Source organism: Sinocyclocheilus rhinocerous, unplaced genomic scaffold, assembly GCF_001515625.1.
Source record: "Sinocyclocheilus rhinocerous isolate Xijiao unplaced genomic scaffold, SAMN03320098_v1.1 scaffold1131, whole genome shotgun sequence".
Taxonomy (NCBI): domain Eukaryota; kingdom Metazoa; phylum Chordata; class Actinopteri; order Cypriniformes; family Cyprinidae; genus Sinocyclocheilus; species Sinocyclocheilus rhinocerous.
The window spans coordinates 347,675-364,085 of record NW_015638568.1 but is presented as its reverse complement, the minus strand read 5'-3'; the positions used below and the strand labels follow the sequence as shown (position 1 = coordinate 364,085).

Sequence of the window (16,411 nt, the reverse complement as noted above, 5' to 3'; positions counted from 1 at the left end):
AATCGACGCGTTTCAGAAAGGCCGGGCATAGAGGAGCAACAATAATGTACATTATGTGGAAAATAATGCGTTATTTGAACCTTAAACCGCATAAACACATTTCATTACACCAAATACACAAAATAATGTTCTTTTTAGCAACGTCATATGACCCCTTTAACAGTTGTTCTCTGGCTCATAAGCTTCATGGGAATGTGTCGCTGTTTAGAGAAAAAAAACTTTGAGATTGGGAACAAATGTTTCTGTATTACTTTTGTGGAAACGCATCAGAAACATGTCAAATTGATCTTGACAGACTTAAGAATATGGTTTAATGCTTAAAAACCTAATAGGTTTTGGTGACTTACAAGACATCCTTTTCCAGCTTATATTTTACCATTTTATCACAAACACCCCTACATTAGTTTCCACTGCAGTCTGTGGGTGTATTTTCTGTACTGAACAGGAGGGAGAGTATGAGAGCGAGGGGGCAGGCAAGATCAAAGAAGCATGAAAGCAAGACAGCCTTTGGGCCCGTCCCAAAATACACACTTGCGGTCTTTGGCACCAGGAAGTTGTATGCAACAGGAAGTAAGTGCACAAAACTGTCCCAGGTCTGAAAAATGCCGAAGCTCATGAAAAGGGTCCATAACGTACACTAAATCCACATATCTCTTAACACCACAGAGGCTAAGCGTATCCCATAATTCATTATGTTCAGGAACTTACATGCCACAAAATAACGAGATAATAATGTTGAGGAAAAAGTTTGCAGTGTAAGTTAACTGAATTAGACATTACATATAATTTGTGTAAAAATGTAAAATGTTACACATTTTTTTTTTTTTTTTTTTTTTTTGTTTTGTAAAAAAAAAAAAAAACTTTTTTTTTTTTGGGGGGGGGTATATTTATATTTATATTTATTTTTATTTTTAATTCTGTTATAGTTTTAGTACTTTTAGAATTTTAGTACTTTTATAACTTATAATTATTTTATCATTTTAATTTTAGTACTTTTAGTACTTTAGTAACTTAAACATATTTTATTTCAATAAGCTGCCAAGGCAACATTTCTAATTTTAGTTTCTCAAGTTTTTTATATTTTATTTTATTTTATTTTAGCTTTAGTTCAATTAACGAAAACTATTTTTAATAGTTTTAGTTTTAAGAAGTGCAATATATGATACCACTGTTGTCAGATTTTAAGAGTTTATTTTTAAATCCATTATTTAAACATAATTTTTTCAAACAGTTACACAGACTTCAGTCTTTCCTCATTCAAATAGATATGAGCTGTACTTGCATGGAGTTATGACTTCTGAGCAAACTCACTTTGATACTGGTCAGATAATTTCTGCCTGACAAAGTTTGTGGTTCTTGACCTGAATAAACTCTAAACTAGTCTAGACTTCATGTCGCTGGTCAAAAGTCTAATTTGACAATAAACACCCATTTATAAAATAACACATACCAACACAATGAAAACTCACATAGGTGTCCTGATCGTACAGTTCCACCACAATGTGTGGAGGGTTCCTCTCAGTCACGAGATGGTCTCCAAATATTTCCACTTCATAAAAGATGAGGGTCTGGTCCCAGGTGGGATTGAGCGTGTTCCGAACAGTCACTGTCTTCTGGCTCTGATGCAGGAAGGACACAATGGCATAGGGATCTAATCAAAGAGTCAAAGAATCATTAAAGGTTAATGAATTGCATCTAATTTTCACGTCAAAATGAGTGATGAAGTATGGCATGATTTGGAAGTTCACATCGAGAGGGAATAGCGTGGGTAATGTGCATTTGTATACTGTCAAAAACGAGATTTAAACTGTCAACTGAAATGAGACAGGCTACGTTAGGTCAAACAGAGGTTATATTGCCACATAGATGGATAAATGAAATGGAAAGAACTGCATCAAGAGTTAGGAAAGATGTGTAGCCATCAACTCATTGAAGTCTGTTTGCCATCAAGACTGAGGCAGTGATTTGGTACATTCTCCTCAGAACCAGACTTTCAATGCATCAGTAAACACAATAAACACAAGCATTTCTGTTTTTATTTGGTTCTGTAATGAGGGAAACTTTGACAAGAATATAACATCAATTATGGAAGTGAAAAGAACCAGAGATACCCTGAGTTATGGCGTAGGGAGGGTGAGACCATTTTTTAACTTTAGTAGGTCTATGTAATGTCTGAAAGATGATGTGTGGTTGTTAGACAGAGAAAGGGGCGAAAAAAGATGAGTGAGTTAGCCAATGCATGTGCATGTATGAGTGTTTATGTATTTAAGTGAGGGTTTTAAAGAGAAAAGTTCACCCAAAAATGAAAACTCTGTCATTCCCATTCCAAATCTGTATGCAATAAAATAGAAACTAAATGAAATAAACAGAAATGATAAAGAATGTGCATGCTTCTCTTCTATAAAATGATAAAAGCTGATATAAGCTGATAGTGCCAAAGAAAAGCAAAAAGGTGTCCATATGTGCTGTATTCCAAGTCATATGCCAGCTCTGTGGTATAGACTGGAATTTAAGATGTTACTGTAGCTATTAAATTACACTTTTTCTACAAATAGGCATATGTGACTGTCTAAAGAAGCCAAATTTGAATGCAAGCACAAATTCACATTTGTGAGCTTTATCAAAATGTGAATTTGAACAAAAGCTTTAATATGACTTCAGAACACTAGGAACAAGTAATATGGATTACTTTTTTGTCCTTTTTGGAACTATGAACTGTCACTGAAAATAGGAATGTGTACATTCTTCCAAATTTCTCTGCAAATAATAACAGCATGTGAGTTTTTAATGACATGAGGGCGAGTAATTAGATAGCAGAATTTTTATTTTTGGTAAACTATTACTTTAAAATAAACAACATCCAAACATTTAAATAAACATATGCACTTAAGGTGCAGAGTGACATCAATTACTTAGGAATGCCAGAAACTGGAGGGACAGTCAAAGTTTATTATTTCAGTCGACGTAAAGCAGCCTCAGTGGGATAGTTTCACTTGGGAGGGAGAAACAGACACTTTTCCCAGCTCTTATTAAACTAGCCCAGTTACACACATGCACACACACAACTTCATACTTCCCACAAACACAGTGGCTCCAATAAACAAAAGGATAAACAAGCTATGGGGAGCGTGCACTGTTACCCAGGAGCCAATGGGAAATAAACACAGGCAGTGTCTAATCTGGCTGCTTACAGTGAACAGTAAATAAACTGTCTTCCCCAAGGGCATTGTGGGACTGGACATGTCGACGGCTGCCCACGTGTACGACTCAAACATGATGCATGACCTCTGGGAACAATGACATGCTCAAAGAAAACGGAAAGGAAACAAAGAAATTTGACTATGGATCATTCAGGCAGGCAGGCAGACAGATGGATAGACTGAGCGAGACATAAAGACCAACAATTGGAGTGAGACAGACAGACAGACAGAAGGACAGACGGACAGAGCAACAGACAGACATATAGATAGATAAAAACAGACAGACAGATAGATAGCTTTTGCTGATGTCTGAGTGTAATCTGACTTTTACAGCCTTATAGCATCTGACCCAAACCTCTGACTTCCTCTAATCCTCCTCCAGTAGCCAAAGCACTGATGCAGCTCTACATTTTCCCCTCCTTTATAAATATTGCGGTCCATCGATCATTTCCCTTTACCAAACTCAGTCTCAAGCGCACCAAGAACAAGTGATTTCTGCCTCCAGCTTGATTTATTCATTTTCCTCAGAGCTCCGAACTCTGTAAAAGTTCTAGGCTGGGTTTTGTGCATCAAGAGACCGACCCAAAACTATTTGTAGATTTGTAATCAGAGCGCCAGACTGGCCTGATTTATACCAGGCCTGTATTTTTAAAAGGATCCTCAATGTTTTTTCATCTGTGCTTGCGGGTTCAGAATGAACCTTTAAACACATAGCCGGGGTAGCTACATTTTCAAGATTTTACAAAAAAACAAAAAACAATATACTTCAGATCTTTCTCCACCTTAATGTCCCTTTTCCTTTTTTCTTTTCATCCTTGTCCACTTTGTTCCCATGTTTAGACTATGGTTTTTCCATGCATAGGAGATTTATACCAGACATTTCTAATGGGTGATAATCAGCAGGCGTATTTTGCCTACATTTTAATGATGTGGAGCTCTCGGAGTTAAAAATTTCACTACCACTATGGTTTAAAGAGGGGTGAAATACTGCTCCGGTGTTGCCAAGAAAGTTCTTTTATATTTGACTTTTTAAATTATTGTTTTTTTGCCAACATCAACAATCAGTGTCACATTCTGAATAAAAACTCACTTCAAGTTAATTAATAGGTAATATTAATATAAAGTAATAACAAGGCCCACATGGAATCTGCACATTTATGAGGGGATTTCTGTGGAATTAATTTAAATATGGCAAAATGGCTTAAACAGAGCTGAGAGCACTACACGTTTGGTAGCTGAAATACATTTATGAATAAATCTCTCAAATTGTAATTATAAAAAGAAAAAACAATAAACAAACACACAAGTGGCAAAGTGGTGTAGAACTTTGGGAATGACAAATCTGCTAAGCTTTCTGTAGAATTCTGTGGGCCAAGATTCCGTTTGGGCCAACAATTCCACAATATTCATTACACAACCATACAATAAAACATTATTGAAAATCTGGGCAAATCATGGTGGGTGGGGTGTTTTTGAAACATTGAAAACTTTTTTATAGTAAGTTCTTGTTCTAAAGAGTTAGAGAAAATCATTACAAAAATTCTATAGCCAATAAACAGCAAAAACACATGATTATGAAGAAGAAAGAAGCACTTTTCCTACTAGCAACAACTGCAAAACCAGAGGTTTTACCTGATGTGTGCGTTTAGGCAGTTTACATCAACATCTGCTGCTCTAACCACAATCCCACAATTAAATCCCATCCTTTGACCAGACAAAACTTCACACATGCATCTTCAATAAAAATACATGCAGTGCACATGCTTTCTATATTCAGAATATAATGTCTCGTTTTGATTAGCCTTTTTTTCAGGGCTTTTCAGTTTTTAAAGACCAGAAAGGCATAGGGAGAGAGCAAGGTAATGGGACACGTTGCAAGCTAGATTCAAACTTGCTTTGCCTATGAGAACAACAGCATCAAAGCTCATGCATTAACCGCTAGACCATGGCTCCGAAAATGACATTTTTTACATCTTCGCTGCCAATGTCTTCTCTCATGGACACCATTGTAAATCTACTTCATTTCGCTTCTCTCTGGGCTACACTTGACCCAGTCTGTGCCAGGCACAATATTTCACCCCCTCTGATGTAAGTTCAGTTACGGTTCCTCTACCATTACATCTCAAAGACTTCACTTTTATGATTTTGTTATTTATAAAATGCTCCTATTATTCTAGGCAATACTGATATTTTTTTAAAGAGAAATTTATAAAATCGTAATTCTGTTGTGTTACGCTATCGCTCTCAATATGCTTCACATTAGGACTACACATTGACCTCAATTTGTGTCACCGTATGACCTGGAAATATGTAATTTATTGTATGTTAACTTGTGCAAAATGTCATTGCAGCTGGCAGAGCGCACTTCATGCCATGTGGTTAAAAAGCAGATTTTGCAGATGCCTGCTGTGTCTGAATGTCACGTTAGTATTGCGTTCAAAAGGGTATATGCCGTAAGTATGGCCCTGCGACGCAGCGTCGTGTTCTCTCGAGGAACCATGGTTACATGCATAACCTGAGGCGTTCCTCTTCAGGAACTCGAGCTGCGTCGGAGAACGCTTTGGGAACGAGTATGCCCAAGCCGCCAGACTTTCAAATCTCTGCCTAGTGTGGAAGCCTGCACAGCTAGGGCGAGAGAACAGAAGAACCCGGAGTGGCTCGCATATCTAGGCCATAGAACGTGACAAAGGTTAGGGGCTTGGACCATCCCGCAGAGTTGCAGATGACCTGCCAAGAAGGCCTTGGAGGCCGCCACACTTCTCGTAGAGTGAGCCTTGACCCCTAGAGGCGAAGGGAGATCAGAGGACTCATAAGCGATAGAGATGGCATCTACTATCCACCGACTGAGGGTCTGTTTTGTAGCTGGAAGACCTCTCTTAGGGGGACCATAGCAAACAAGCAGTTGGTCCGCCCTTCTCCACAGGGCAGCTCTGTGGACGTATGCGTCCAGTGCTCGCACTGGACACATACAATTAAGCTCCTGCTGGTCTGGCTCCCTGAAGGGAGGAGAACTGAAGGCCTGGAGTACGACAGGCTGTGGTGTAGAGGAGGTGACCTTAGGAACATACCCCGCTCGAGGAAATGCTTTGGCCAGACCGGCGTGAAATCGAGATAGGAAGGGGCCACTGAGAGGGCCTGCAGATCCCCAACTCTCTTGAGAGAATATATTGCCAGAAGAAAAGTAGTCTTGATAGCTTGAGGTGGATATCCGAGATCTCCTCGATAGGATCAAAAGGAGTCCTACAGAGAGCTTCTAGCACCACAGCCAGGTCCCACGGAGGGACACGAGATCGTGCCGGAGGCCTCAGCGCACCACGGAGGAAACGTATAACTAGGGGGTGTCTGCCCACTGACTGGCCACCGAGAGGGGCGTGGTAGGCCGCAATGGCCGCCACGTAGACCTTCAGGGTGAAGTGGGTCAACCCTGCAGAGAATCGGGCCTGCAAGAACTCCAGCACTGTACCAACCGGGCAGTTAACTGGGTTGAGCTCCCATATTGAGATGCCCAGGAATGTGAACTGCTCTCAGCAAGAGGAGTTCGCCCTGGGACCACACAAGGATCTGGTGCGCCTGCCTGTAAAGGGGGTGCGAACGCAGACCTCCCTGGTGGTTGATATAAGAGACCGCCGCTGTGTCGCCGGTGCGCACGACACATGGCAACCTCTTAGGTCCGGGAGAACGTGTTTCAACTTTGCTAGAAACACGGCCAGGATCTCCAGGCAGTTGCCACGTGAGATGGCTGCCGCTCCACAGACCGCGTGCCGACCAGCCACTCATTGACGCTTCTCAACCGGTGAGGGGCGTGTCCGTCGCTAGCATTACGTGGCGACAAGGAGCTCCCAGCACCAAGCCCTGAGTCAAGAACCAAGGTTTCCTCCACATGTCTACGGCACGTAGGCACCTCCGCGTGACCTTGAGCATGCGAAGCGGGTTTCCCCTCGTGGAAAATCCCTTGGTCTTGAGCCACCACTGTAGGGGTCTCATGTACCGATCCGAGCAGGGGACAAACGTGCCTGCATCGTGGTCGAATCCCACACCACGCCCAGATAAGTGGTCCTCTGTAATAGAGAAAGCACACTTTTCTTGGCTTTTAGTCTTAACCCCAACTCTTTCATGTGAGCGAGAACAACATCTCGATGCCGAACAGCTCTCTGCTCTGAATGAGCTAATATCAACAAATCGTCGATGTAGCTGAGTATGCGGATGCCCTGGAGTCACAGAGGAGCCAGAGCAGCATCCACACACTTGGTGAAAGTGTGGGGTGAGAGTGCAAGGCCGAAAGTAAGAACCCGATATTGGTACTCTTTGCCCCCAAAGCGAAACTCTGTGATGAGGAAGGATGGAGATATGGAAGTATGCGTCATTTAGATTGATCGTGACAAATCAGTCCTCGGACCTGATCTGAGACACGATTTGTTAGTGTGAACATCCTGAACTTCAGTCGCATGACTGAGTGGTTCAACTGACGCAGCTCTAAAATGGGACGCAACCCTCCATCCTTCTTCGGAACAATGAAGTACCGGCTGTAGAACCCGAATTCTCTTTCGTGAGGAGGGACCACCTCGATGGCTTCCTTCCTCAAGAGAGTGTTTACTTCTCGTTCCATTACCAGTGCCTGCTCGGGACCCACCAAAGTGGGCATAACCCCGTTGAACTGAGGCGGAGGAGAACCAACTGGATTCTGTAGCCTCTCTCTACAGTGTGCAGGACCCACTGAGACACATTTGGCAGTAGTTTCCACGCTGCCAAATAGTCTACTTAAGGGAATCAGTCTCTCGAGACTGACTTCTGGTGTAACCAGAGAGGCTAGCTCGGTGCCCTGAAGCGGCGGACCGGCAGGGGACGGCGGTACTAGCTGCTCTAGAGACCTCCATAGAGGTAGCGAGCCTCTTAGTACCACTACGTTTCTGGGCGGTAATTGAGAGAAGCGCTCGCCGCTCAGAGGAAGAGAGGTAAACGCGTGCTCTCACTCGAGAAATTTTTATCCCAAGAGCCCCTGCATATCTAACTTCTCATAGTCAGATAAATACTTAATTTTATTCCTCAGAATTATAATGCAGTCAAACAACCAGACGAGTAAATACGGTCTGGTGAGGTAAGATTCACATCAAAAACCGAAATTATGTAATATACGCGTTGCCTCGGCAGCGCGCAAGCCACTCAGTCACACAAACAATATCAATCTCCTCAGAGAAAGATGGCTGCAGCAGCGAGCTCTCACTCAGAGGTGGAAGAAACCGCAGCGCGGGCTTCCAAGCCTCGAGAACGAGCTCTAGATCTAGGGAACACGTGTGGAGATAGGGAGAGCGGGGCCGGCACTGCGAGAAATGCTAGTGAAGGCTCCCTCCTCCAAGAGAGCCCTCTGAGAGCGAAGCAAGGCAGTAACAAACACTTGCAATGTGCTGACTCTGCGTGCTTCGCTCCCAAGCAGACAACAAACAAACTGTGTGTATCCCCACCCGTAATGTAACGCGGGCAGGGAGGAACACACAGCCAGAAACGCTGCCTGCCCTCACCCTTGAGGTGTTTGGTTTTGTCTTGTGCTTTTGACATGATTTCATGACAAACAACACTAAATAAGACTCACAAACAGATATCAGACTGTATACACATACAGAGCGCTTGCTGAATGACAGAAAGCTGACGCCGGTTTCACAGCACGTGCTTTTAAGCTTCCTGGTCGCTACATCACCCCGCCCGTGACGTCTCGCCCATCCATTGGACTGATTACACACACGTGATTCAGAGCCGGTCACGCTGAAAGGCATTCCCAAAGCGTTCTCCGACGCAGCTCGAGTTCCTGAAGAGGAACTTGATTTACATCAGGATTGGGCAAAATTCAGAATAGAAGAAATGGCTTCTTTTGTATTTCTTAATATCTCTTTTTGAATAAAATTTTTTTTAAGCAAAATGCTAAAATATACACTACCCTGTGTAAGTATAAAATAAACATTTTTAAAAATGTAGCATTGGAATTTTAAAAAAAGAGTTCTTCATTCAATTTCGAATTGTACACAACCCTTGATATGTCTGTAAAAGTTATGTTTGGGTAATACATCTACCTTTTCCACTGGTTCACAGTGAAGGTGTTATATGCTTACCTGAGAAACTGTCCTTATCCATTGCCAGCAGGTCTCTGGCCTGATACAAGTAACATCGCAAATGATACAGGGTCCCATCTGAAGAATCAAGAAGAAGAACATCAGTGTAGTTTCAGCCATCATTTAAAACTGTCAAATGAAGTAAGAAAACAAGTTTGACTCACTATCAAAGAAGCAGGAGATGGTCGGGCGGTTGACACCAAAGGTTGTTGTAACTGACTTATCATCATTCTTTTCATCAGTAACACTGGTCTGTTGACAAAAAAGGAAAAAATAAAAACACTGTGAGACACATTATGCTCCTTCAACCTAAACAGTAGTCTCACACATCTTGGAGGTGGGACAAGACAAGGCATTCATGTTGAATCAGATATCACAATATTCCAACCAAAAGGGTAAACAAAGTATGTGTTAATGATGACTCTGCTGTCAGTTGTGGAAAGGGCAACTGCCACAAACCACTGGCAAGAAGTGATTACATGTCACCGCCCCAAAACACGTGAATATCATTTTGACATACAAAAATTATGACCTTCTCTGAATAAAATGCTAGATTATGTCTCTTAACCAGACAGAAACTGCTATGTCATTTGTGGCTACCTAATATTTACATAACCCAATACCCTTGTATGGTTTTGGAGAAAGAAAGAAAAGAAAAACTCTCCAAAGTGCCCTCTAGAACAAGAAGAAAATTTGGAATTCAATTCCAACGAGTAGCTGTGTAGTGCAACCAAACGCTGAATCACTATTTTTATTGTCACAATTACGCACACAGCTTTTAGCAACAAACAAGCTGAGGTATAATGAAATCTGCCTTTCAGTCTCTCATGTGAATCAGAAAAGTCTGATTTATTTTAGTGAATGTGTTCGTTCTAAACTGCTCTCTATCTTAAACAACAATCGCTCATCTGATTCATTCTAGTTAATCAATTTCAATCTAACTTAATCTCTCTCAGCACTGGAAAATCTGATTCTTTTTAGTGAAACAAAATTACTCTCTCTCTCTCTATCTCTCATACGTAGCAGTAAAAAGTCTAATTCATTACTGAATTGTTTTTTCCAAAACAACTCTCTCATATGTAGCAGAGAAAAGTCTGATTCATTCTAGTGCATCAGTTCATCCAAAATGACTCTCTCTCTCTCATATGTAGCAGTAAAAATTCTAATTCATGTACTGAATCAGTTTGTCTTAAACTGCTGTGTCTCTCATATGTAGCTGTTAAAAGTCTGATTCATTCTAGTAGTTATGTAATTCATCATAAACGGCTCCCTATATGTACATGTAGAGGTGGAAAGTCTGATTCATTCCAGTAAATGGTCATTTCTCTCATATGTAGCGTTGAAAATGATTCATTCTAGCCTAATTCTGATTCAGTCAGTTTGTCCCAAACGACTCTCTCTCTCTCTCTCATACAGTTGTTTTGGAAAGTTATTCCAATGAATCAGTTCATCCAGTTTTAATCTAAAAATTAAAGGTTAAAACACTCCACATCATATGGAAATAAATAAATTGAGTATTTGATGCTTATACTTGATGTCTCTGGGTCAGAGTTTTCAGGTTCACCTTTGCAAGGCACTGGGGCCTTTTACTTGCACCATGGATCCATTCCAGACCCTCATCAACTATGAGTTCTCAAGCCAGCCAAGCCCACATGACATCTCATGCCAGAGATCCGTAACAATGGACCCAGTGGACCAGACTATGAGTAAAAGAATAAGCATACTAACTAGGCTTTATGCATACAATGTTTTTCACACTCACTGTTCCATCTCTGTCTCCCTGTAAATGATATCCCATGATGCCCTTATTTTACCAGGCTGATTCCACATTGCTTGCCCAGTCTCTCTCAGCACCTCCGATTCGTCCAAGCTCAAAGCCCTCCACACCCATTCTCGCCTTTGCCTTGTCCTAATTGCATCTCACCCTCATTTGATTCTCTCCGACCACTTTCCTTTCCTTCCATTACTGTCTCTCTTTCTAAATCTCAACCCAATTTCAGCTCCACATCACTCAAATAGTCAACCCTCATTACCAGCGAACACTCCAAGGAAAAGATGGCCGCCGGCCCCGTCTTTTCTAATGGCTCCATACGGCATCTCCAGCGCCGGCGACGGAAGGAGTCAGTCTTCCTTTGCTTAAGGTGAAACTTCCAGCCAAATAAAGAGGCATATTCCCAGCCCTCACGCTCCGACTCGTCCGGACGCTGCTGTAGAAGAGTGAGCACACACAGAAAAAGACAAATGTATATAACTGAACTTGATTATATTAAAGTATTATTCTCATATGCATGTTCTGTATGATCCTAACCAGCGGTGCACAGTGCAATAAAAATAAAAAAGACAAATAGCAGACATCAGGAACTTTAGGTTAGTGAGGAAAGGATTAGTGAGGAATTAGAGTTATCTAATAGAGTAGAAAGATGGGAGGTACATCTAGACAAATGTTTTTAAATTCGTGCTTGAAGAGTGCCACCATGAGGACAACTGATTTAACTCACTGTGACCCTAAAAAGTATATGGCCACTTAAAAATATATGCTGCTGCATTTAATCAAATATCTATGTGGTCTAATTATTATTTTTATTTATTAAAAAGTAAAATTTTCAAGCAAAACATTTCACAAAAAAATTATTAAAGTATAAAATGATAGATGGATAGATGCTTGAAATTAGGACAAAACTGCTTAAAATTAGGATAAAGACCCAATGTTAATGTGAACGTGTGTCATCTACAACTGTAACTGACTTCATACATCCATGTTAAATGTTAACATCTTTTAATAAGTATATTAACGGAAATTGCAAAATTGCAACGTTCTGAGAAAATGTCTAGCATCATTTGTTTGCAGATGTCATTTGGTTTAATAATGATTTCATTGCATAAATAATGTATACTACTGTTTAAAATTTTAGGGTCAGTACATTTTTTTTTCTATTAAGCAAGGGTACATTATAACGATCAAAAGTGACAGTAAAGAAGACATTTACAATCTCCCATTGATAATAACAAGAAATGTTTCTTGAGCAACAAATCAGCATATTGGAATGATTTCTGAAGGATCATGTGGCCTTTGCCATCACAGGAATAAATTACATTTTTAAAATATAAAGAATGCAGTTATTTTAAATTGTAATAATATTAAATTGTAATTATATTTCACAATATTACTGTTAAAAATATTTGAAAATCTTACTGACCCCAAACTTTTGAATAGTAGTGTATTAATACAATTGTATCCATTATTTAGTTGTCCAAATATATATATATATATTTTTTTTTTTTTTTTTTTTTTTTTTATTTTTTTTTTTTTTTTTTTTTTTTTTTTTTAAATAATTACTTCATTTTTAAGTAAATAATATAATCTAAACCACCTTTTTTACACAAACCACTCTTTCACACACTTCTTCCTCTAAATTCTTTACTCACTTTTAGTAGCCCTATTTGTTTCTTGCACAGAACTAAATATAAACACACTGAGCCTCATTCGTGAAACATGATAAAAACATATTTCTGTGTAAATCGTTATTAAATCCATTCTTATGTAAGTTTATGTAAGAATGGATTTATGAATGATTTAACACAAAATGTCCTCTGCTCGTGTTTTATGAATGAGGCCCATGCAGCACCATTCTCTCTGACTCCAGAAAGCAATTATGTTAATGTTCTTCAGTCTAACATCATTATTATTATCAGAAACAGTGATTTCAAAAATGTATTTTTAGATCGCTATTAACAAAGTTTGTTTTACCCAAACGTTTTTGCGTATTTGGATAAAGACTTTCACAGAATGAAACAAGAACTCTTTATCTCTCTCTCTGTTACACACCCTCACACAGATGATGAATATTAGGCATATTTGCGGCCAGACTTTATAGTTGGACCCAGGTTTTCCTGCCAAGTGGATTAGAGGTGTGGGGTTGATTTCAGATTATTCTCAAATGGCATGATTAATTAGGTGTCCTCTCAAGCTCCATCTGCCTCTCACCAGATGCGTTCAGGGACAGGGAGAGACCTCCTGAGACTACACAGAGCTCTTTGTGTCACGCCACCCTGAGCTCTACCAGAATCCCCCTCAGTTCAAAGAGAACAAAATGAAGCTTGGGCCAAGATTCTTCTTTTGTTTATCAATCTCTATATGAAACTTTGTTATTTCTCTGACTGAAAACAAATCGAGCGGCAACACATCGCTAATGACTAATGATGTACTTTTCTGAGCGCCTCCATTTTCTGCATATCTCTACGGCGGAGTCGTATCCAACGTCTCCGGCGGTTGGTGTGGTACATCTTCTCGGATGGAACCCAGGACTTTGGTCGGCGGTCTGGGGGGAGGGTTATTCCATATTCCCACCCTACAGGTAGAAGAAGATTTATTGTAAAGACATTGCTTTTGCAAATCTTCTCAATGTATGAAATAATGAAGAGCAGAAGTCAGTGGCGTATGTGTGCAGTAAAGACTTATCAAAGTTTCCATACCTTGATCATCCACTGCACGCTTCAGATCCTCGCTCCACTCAATATCCTCCCACACCCAGCCGGGGGGACACTCGATCTCATCTTTAGGCACGGCCTTTTCTCCATTCTGCCCCCCAGTGGACACATAAAGAACAAAAACATCAGTTCCTGCCAAATGATTTTAAAGGGGTCATATGATGCAATTTAAATTTTTCCTTTCTTTTTGGAGTGTTACAAGCTCTTGGTGCATAAAGAAGATCTGTAAAGTTGCAAAGACTAAAGTCTCAAATCCAAAGAGATATTCTTTATAAAAGTTAAGAGTCAACCACGCCTACCTAAATATAATGGGTTTTAATGTTTTTGTCTCGTCGCTCCGGCCGGGACAAGGCATCACAATATTGTATATATTGTGTAATATAATATATAATATGTACAGTATGTGGAAAATAATGTGGTTTTTTTTACTTTAAACCGCATAAACACATTTCATTACACCAAATACACAAAATAATGTTCTTTTTAGCAACATCATATGACCCCTTTAATGTAGAACATATTAGTCCACATTTTAAAGTATATTTTATATACCCTTTGACTAACTATTCCTCTGTGCCTCATGAATAAAACTAATAACTCTTACTTTACCTAAAAAGAGCTAAAGGTACAGTTTTGTTATGATACAACTACACACTAACCACATCTGTGTACCCTTCCGACATGCCAATCCACTGTCCTCCTGGCAAACGCATCTGATTTTCAAACACCTCTTCCAAAAAGCTTATATGACCTGCATCAGCGTCATACAGCAATCTGGGCATTGTGGGCATAAAGACAAATCCATGTAATGCCGTTTCAAAGGGTGTTTAATGATGTAGATATCACGGATAATGATAAGATGGTACTCACGTTTTTTCTGGGCTGACGTACCAGTCTCCTGCCCAGCTCCATCCTGGAGGGGGTTTGAAGCCCTCTTTTGGGTGTTTGATTCTGCCAGTCACGTCACTGAACTTGGGGTATGTCAAACCCGTCGTACCCCAGTTCCCCACCAGAGCCAATTTAGTCTGGTTTTCATACTGAATATGAAATATAAATAAATCACAAATAAATCACAGTTGATTTTTTAAAGAAGTTTCTTATGTTCACCAATGCCACAATTATTTAAAAATACAGTAAAAACAGTCATATTGAGAAATATTATTACAAAAAGTGCATTAAAATATTTCAATATTTATTATTGTGAAATTGATTTCTATATCAATAAGTAATATATACACTGTTGGACATTGCTAATAGACAAATTAGTAATTAGTGATTGTGTGAAATGTATTTTAAGAGACATTATTTACTAAAAGCCCACAGCAAAAGTGCCAATAGGTGAAGAAACAAAACTAATTATAATATTTGACGGTAGTGTTAAAGTTGCATTTGAGGTAGCTGCAAACTCACCGTTTCTGCAAACACAGAGAGTTTGCCCTCGGCAAACTGGTTAAAGGATTTGACATCAGCAGTCAGTCCGAGCCACACCTTGACCCTGAGCTGAGCTGGGATCTTACTATATCCCCCGTCTTCCTGTGGATTCTGAGCACAACATTACACACAGAGATAGAGTGATTTATCAATGCCCCTGCGGTTCCATTCATCATTTGTACTGTAGCTTTGCCTCCAAATAGTGTGTTTACCTTCATGAAAACCGTCTGAAGTTGGCCACAATGCTTTCCGCAATAACCATGGGAAAAGAGAACTTGATGGGCAGGGATTCTGTGGTAGGCCACTCGTCTGTCTCCCTGAAGCATCCAGATTATTATATCTGGCAGACTGTTCTGGGGCTGAAAGAAAGAAAGATTTTAATTTTTTTTATTTATGGAGTCACTATTTGAACCAGGTGTAAGTAGCACAAAAATTAATAATAATGTAAGTAATTTAGGCCCTGTTTACAACTGGTGTAAAGATACATTTTCGCTGAAACAATCACAAGTGGACAACACTAAATACGAATGGGGTCTAAAAGGTTTTGAGCTTGTCCATTATTGACCACTTCCAGAAGCAGTCAAAAACGCAACTGGCAGCATTGTTTTCATAGTGTAGATGCGACTAATGCACAAAAGACCCCTGCCTACTAACCTAACAATAACCAAACAGTTGATGGTAGCCAGTGACTTCCATACTATGGAAAGAAAAAATACTATGGAAGTCAAAGGTTACCATAAACTCTTTGTTTACATTCTTCAAAATATCTTCTTTTGTGTTCAACAGTAGAAAGAAATTCATACAGGTTTGGAACAACTTGAAGGTGAGCAAATGATGACAGAATTAAAATTTTTGGGTGAACTATCCTTTTAAGACCAGGTGTAAATGAGTCTCAGCTGACCACTTGTGATTGAATCACTGAACATGCATCTTAATACCAGGTGGAAGCAGGGCTTTAGACATTAAGGCCACATCTCTTTCACCTCCTCAGAAAGGTGGCGAAGTCTCTGGGTCCAGTCCTCCGCCTGCTCCAGCACTGCACTCAGCTCGGTCTCTGGTCCATGTTTGAGCGCCAGTGCCGCCTGCACTATCTGCTGCATGTTAATCTTGCGCAGATTCCTCAGAGCTTTATCCAGCGCAGTCACACAGGGCCATTTATTCAACTGAGGAAGTTCCTCACTACAGTACATA

General features: G+C 40.1%; 1 protein-coding gene across 1 annotated transcript in view; it reads right to left on the bottom strand.

Annotated features, from left to right (window-relative positions):
- LOC107749822 (dysferlin-like) overlaps positions 1–16,411 on the bottom strand; it is a 99,565-nt gene that overhangs the window by 47,868 nt on the left and 35,286 nt on the right. The window contains exons 23-33 of the mRNA XM_016565011.1: positions 16,204–16,399; positions 15,433–15,579; positions 15,200–15,331; positions 14,660–14,826; positions 14,449–14,563; positions 13,775–13,880; positions 13,508–13,650; positions 11,335–11,508; positions 9,466–9,553; positions 9,302–9,379; positions 1,470–1,651 (exon numbers count right to left, since the gene is read on the bottom strand). Coding sequence (XP_016420497.1) covers positions 1,470–1,651; positions 9,302–9,379; positions 9,466–9,553; positions 11,335–11,508; positions 13,508–13,650; positions 13,775–13,880; positions 14,449–14,563; positions 14,660–14,826; positions 15,200–15,331; positions 15,433–15,579; positions 16,204–16,399 — 1,528 coding nt within the window. The remainder of the gene's footprint in view (positions 1–1,469; positions 1,652–9,301; positions 9,380–9,465; positions 9,554–11,334; positions 11,509–13,507; positions 13,651–13,774; positions 13,881–14,448; positions 14,564–14,659; positions 14,827–15,199; positions 15,332–15,432; positions 15,580–16,203; positions 16,400–16,411) is intronic.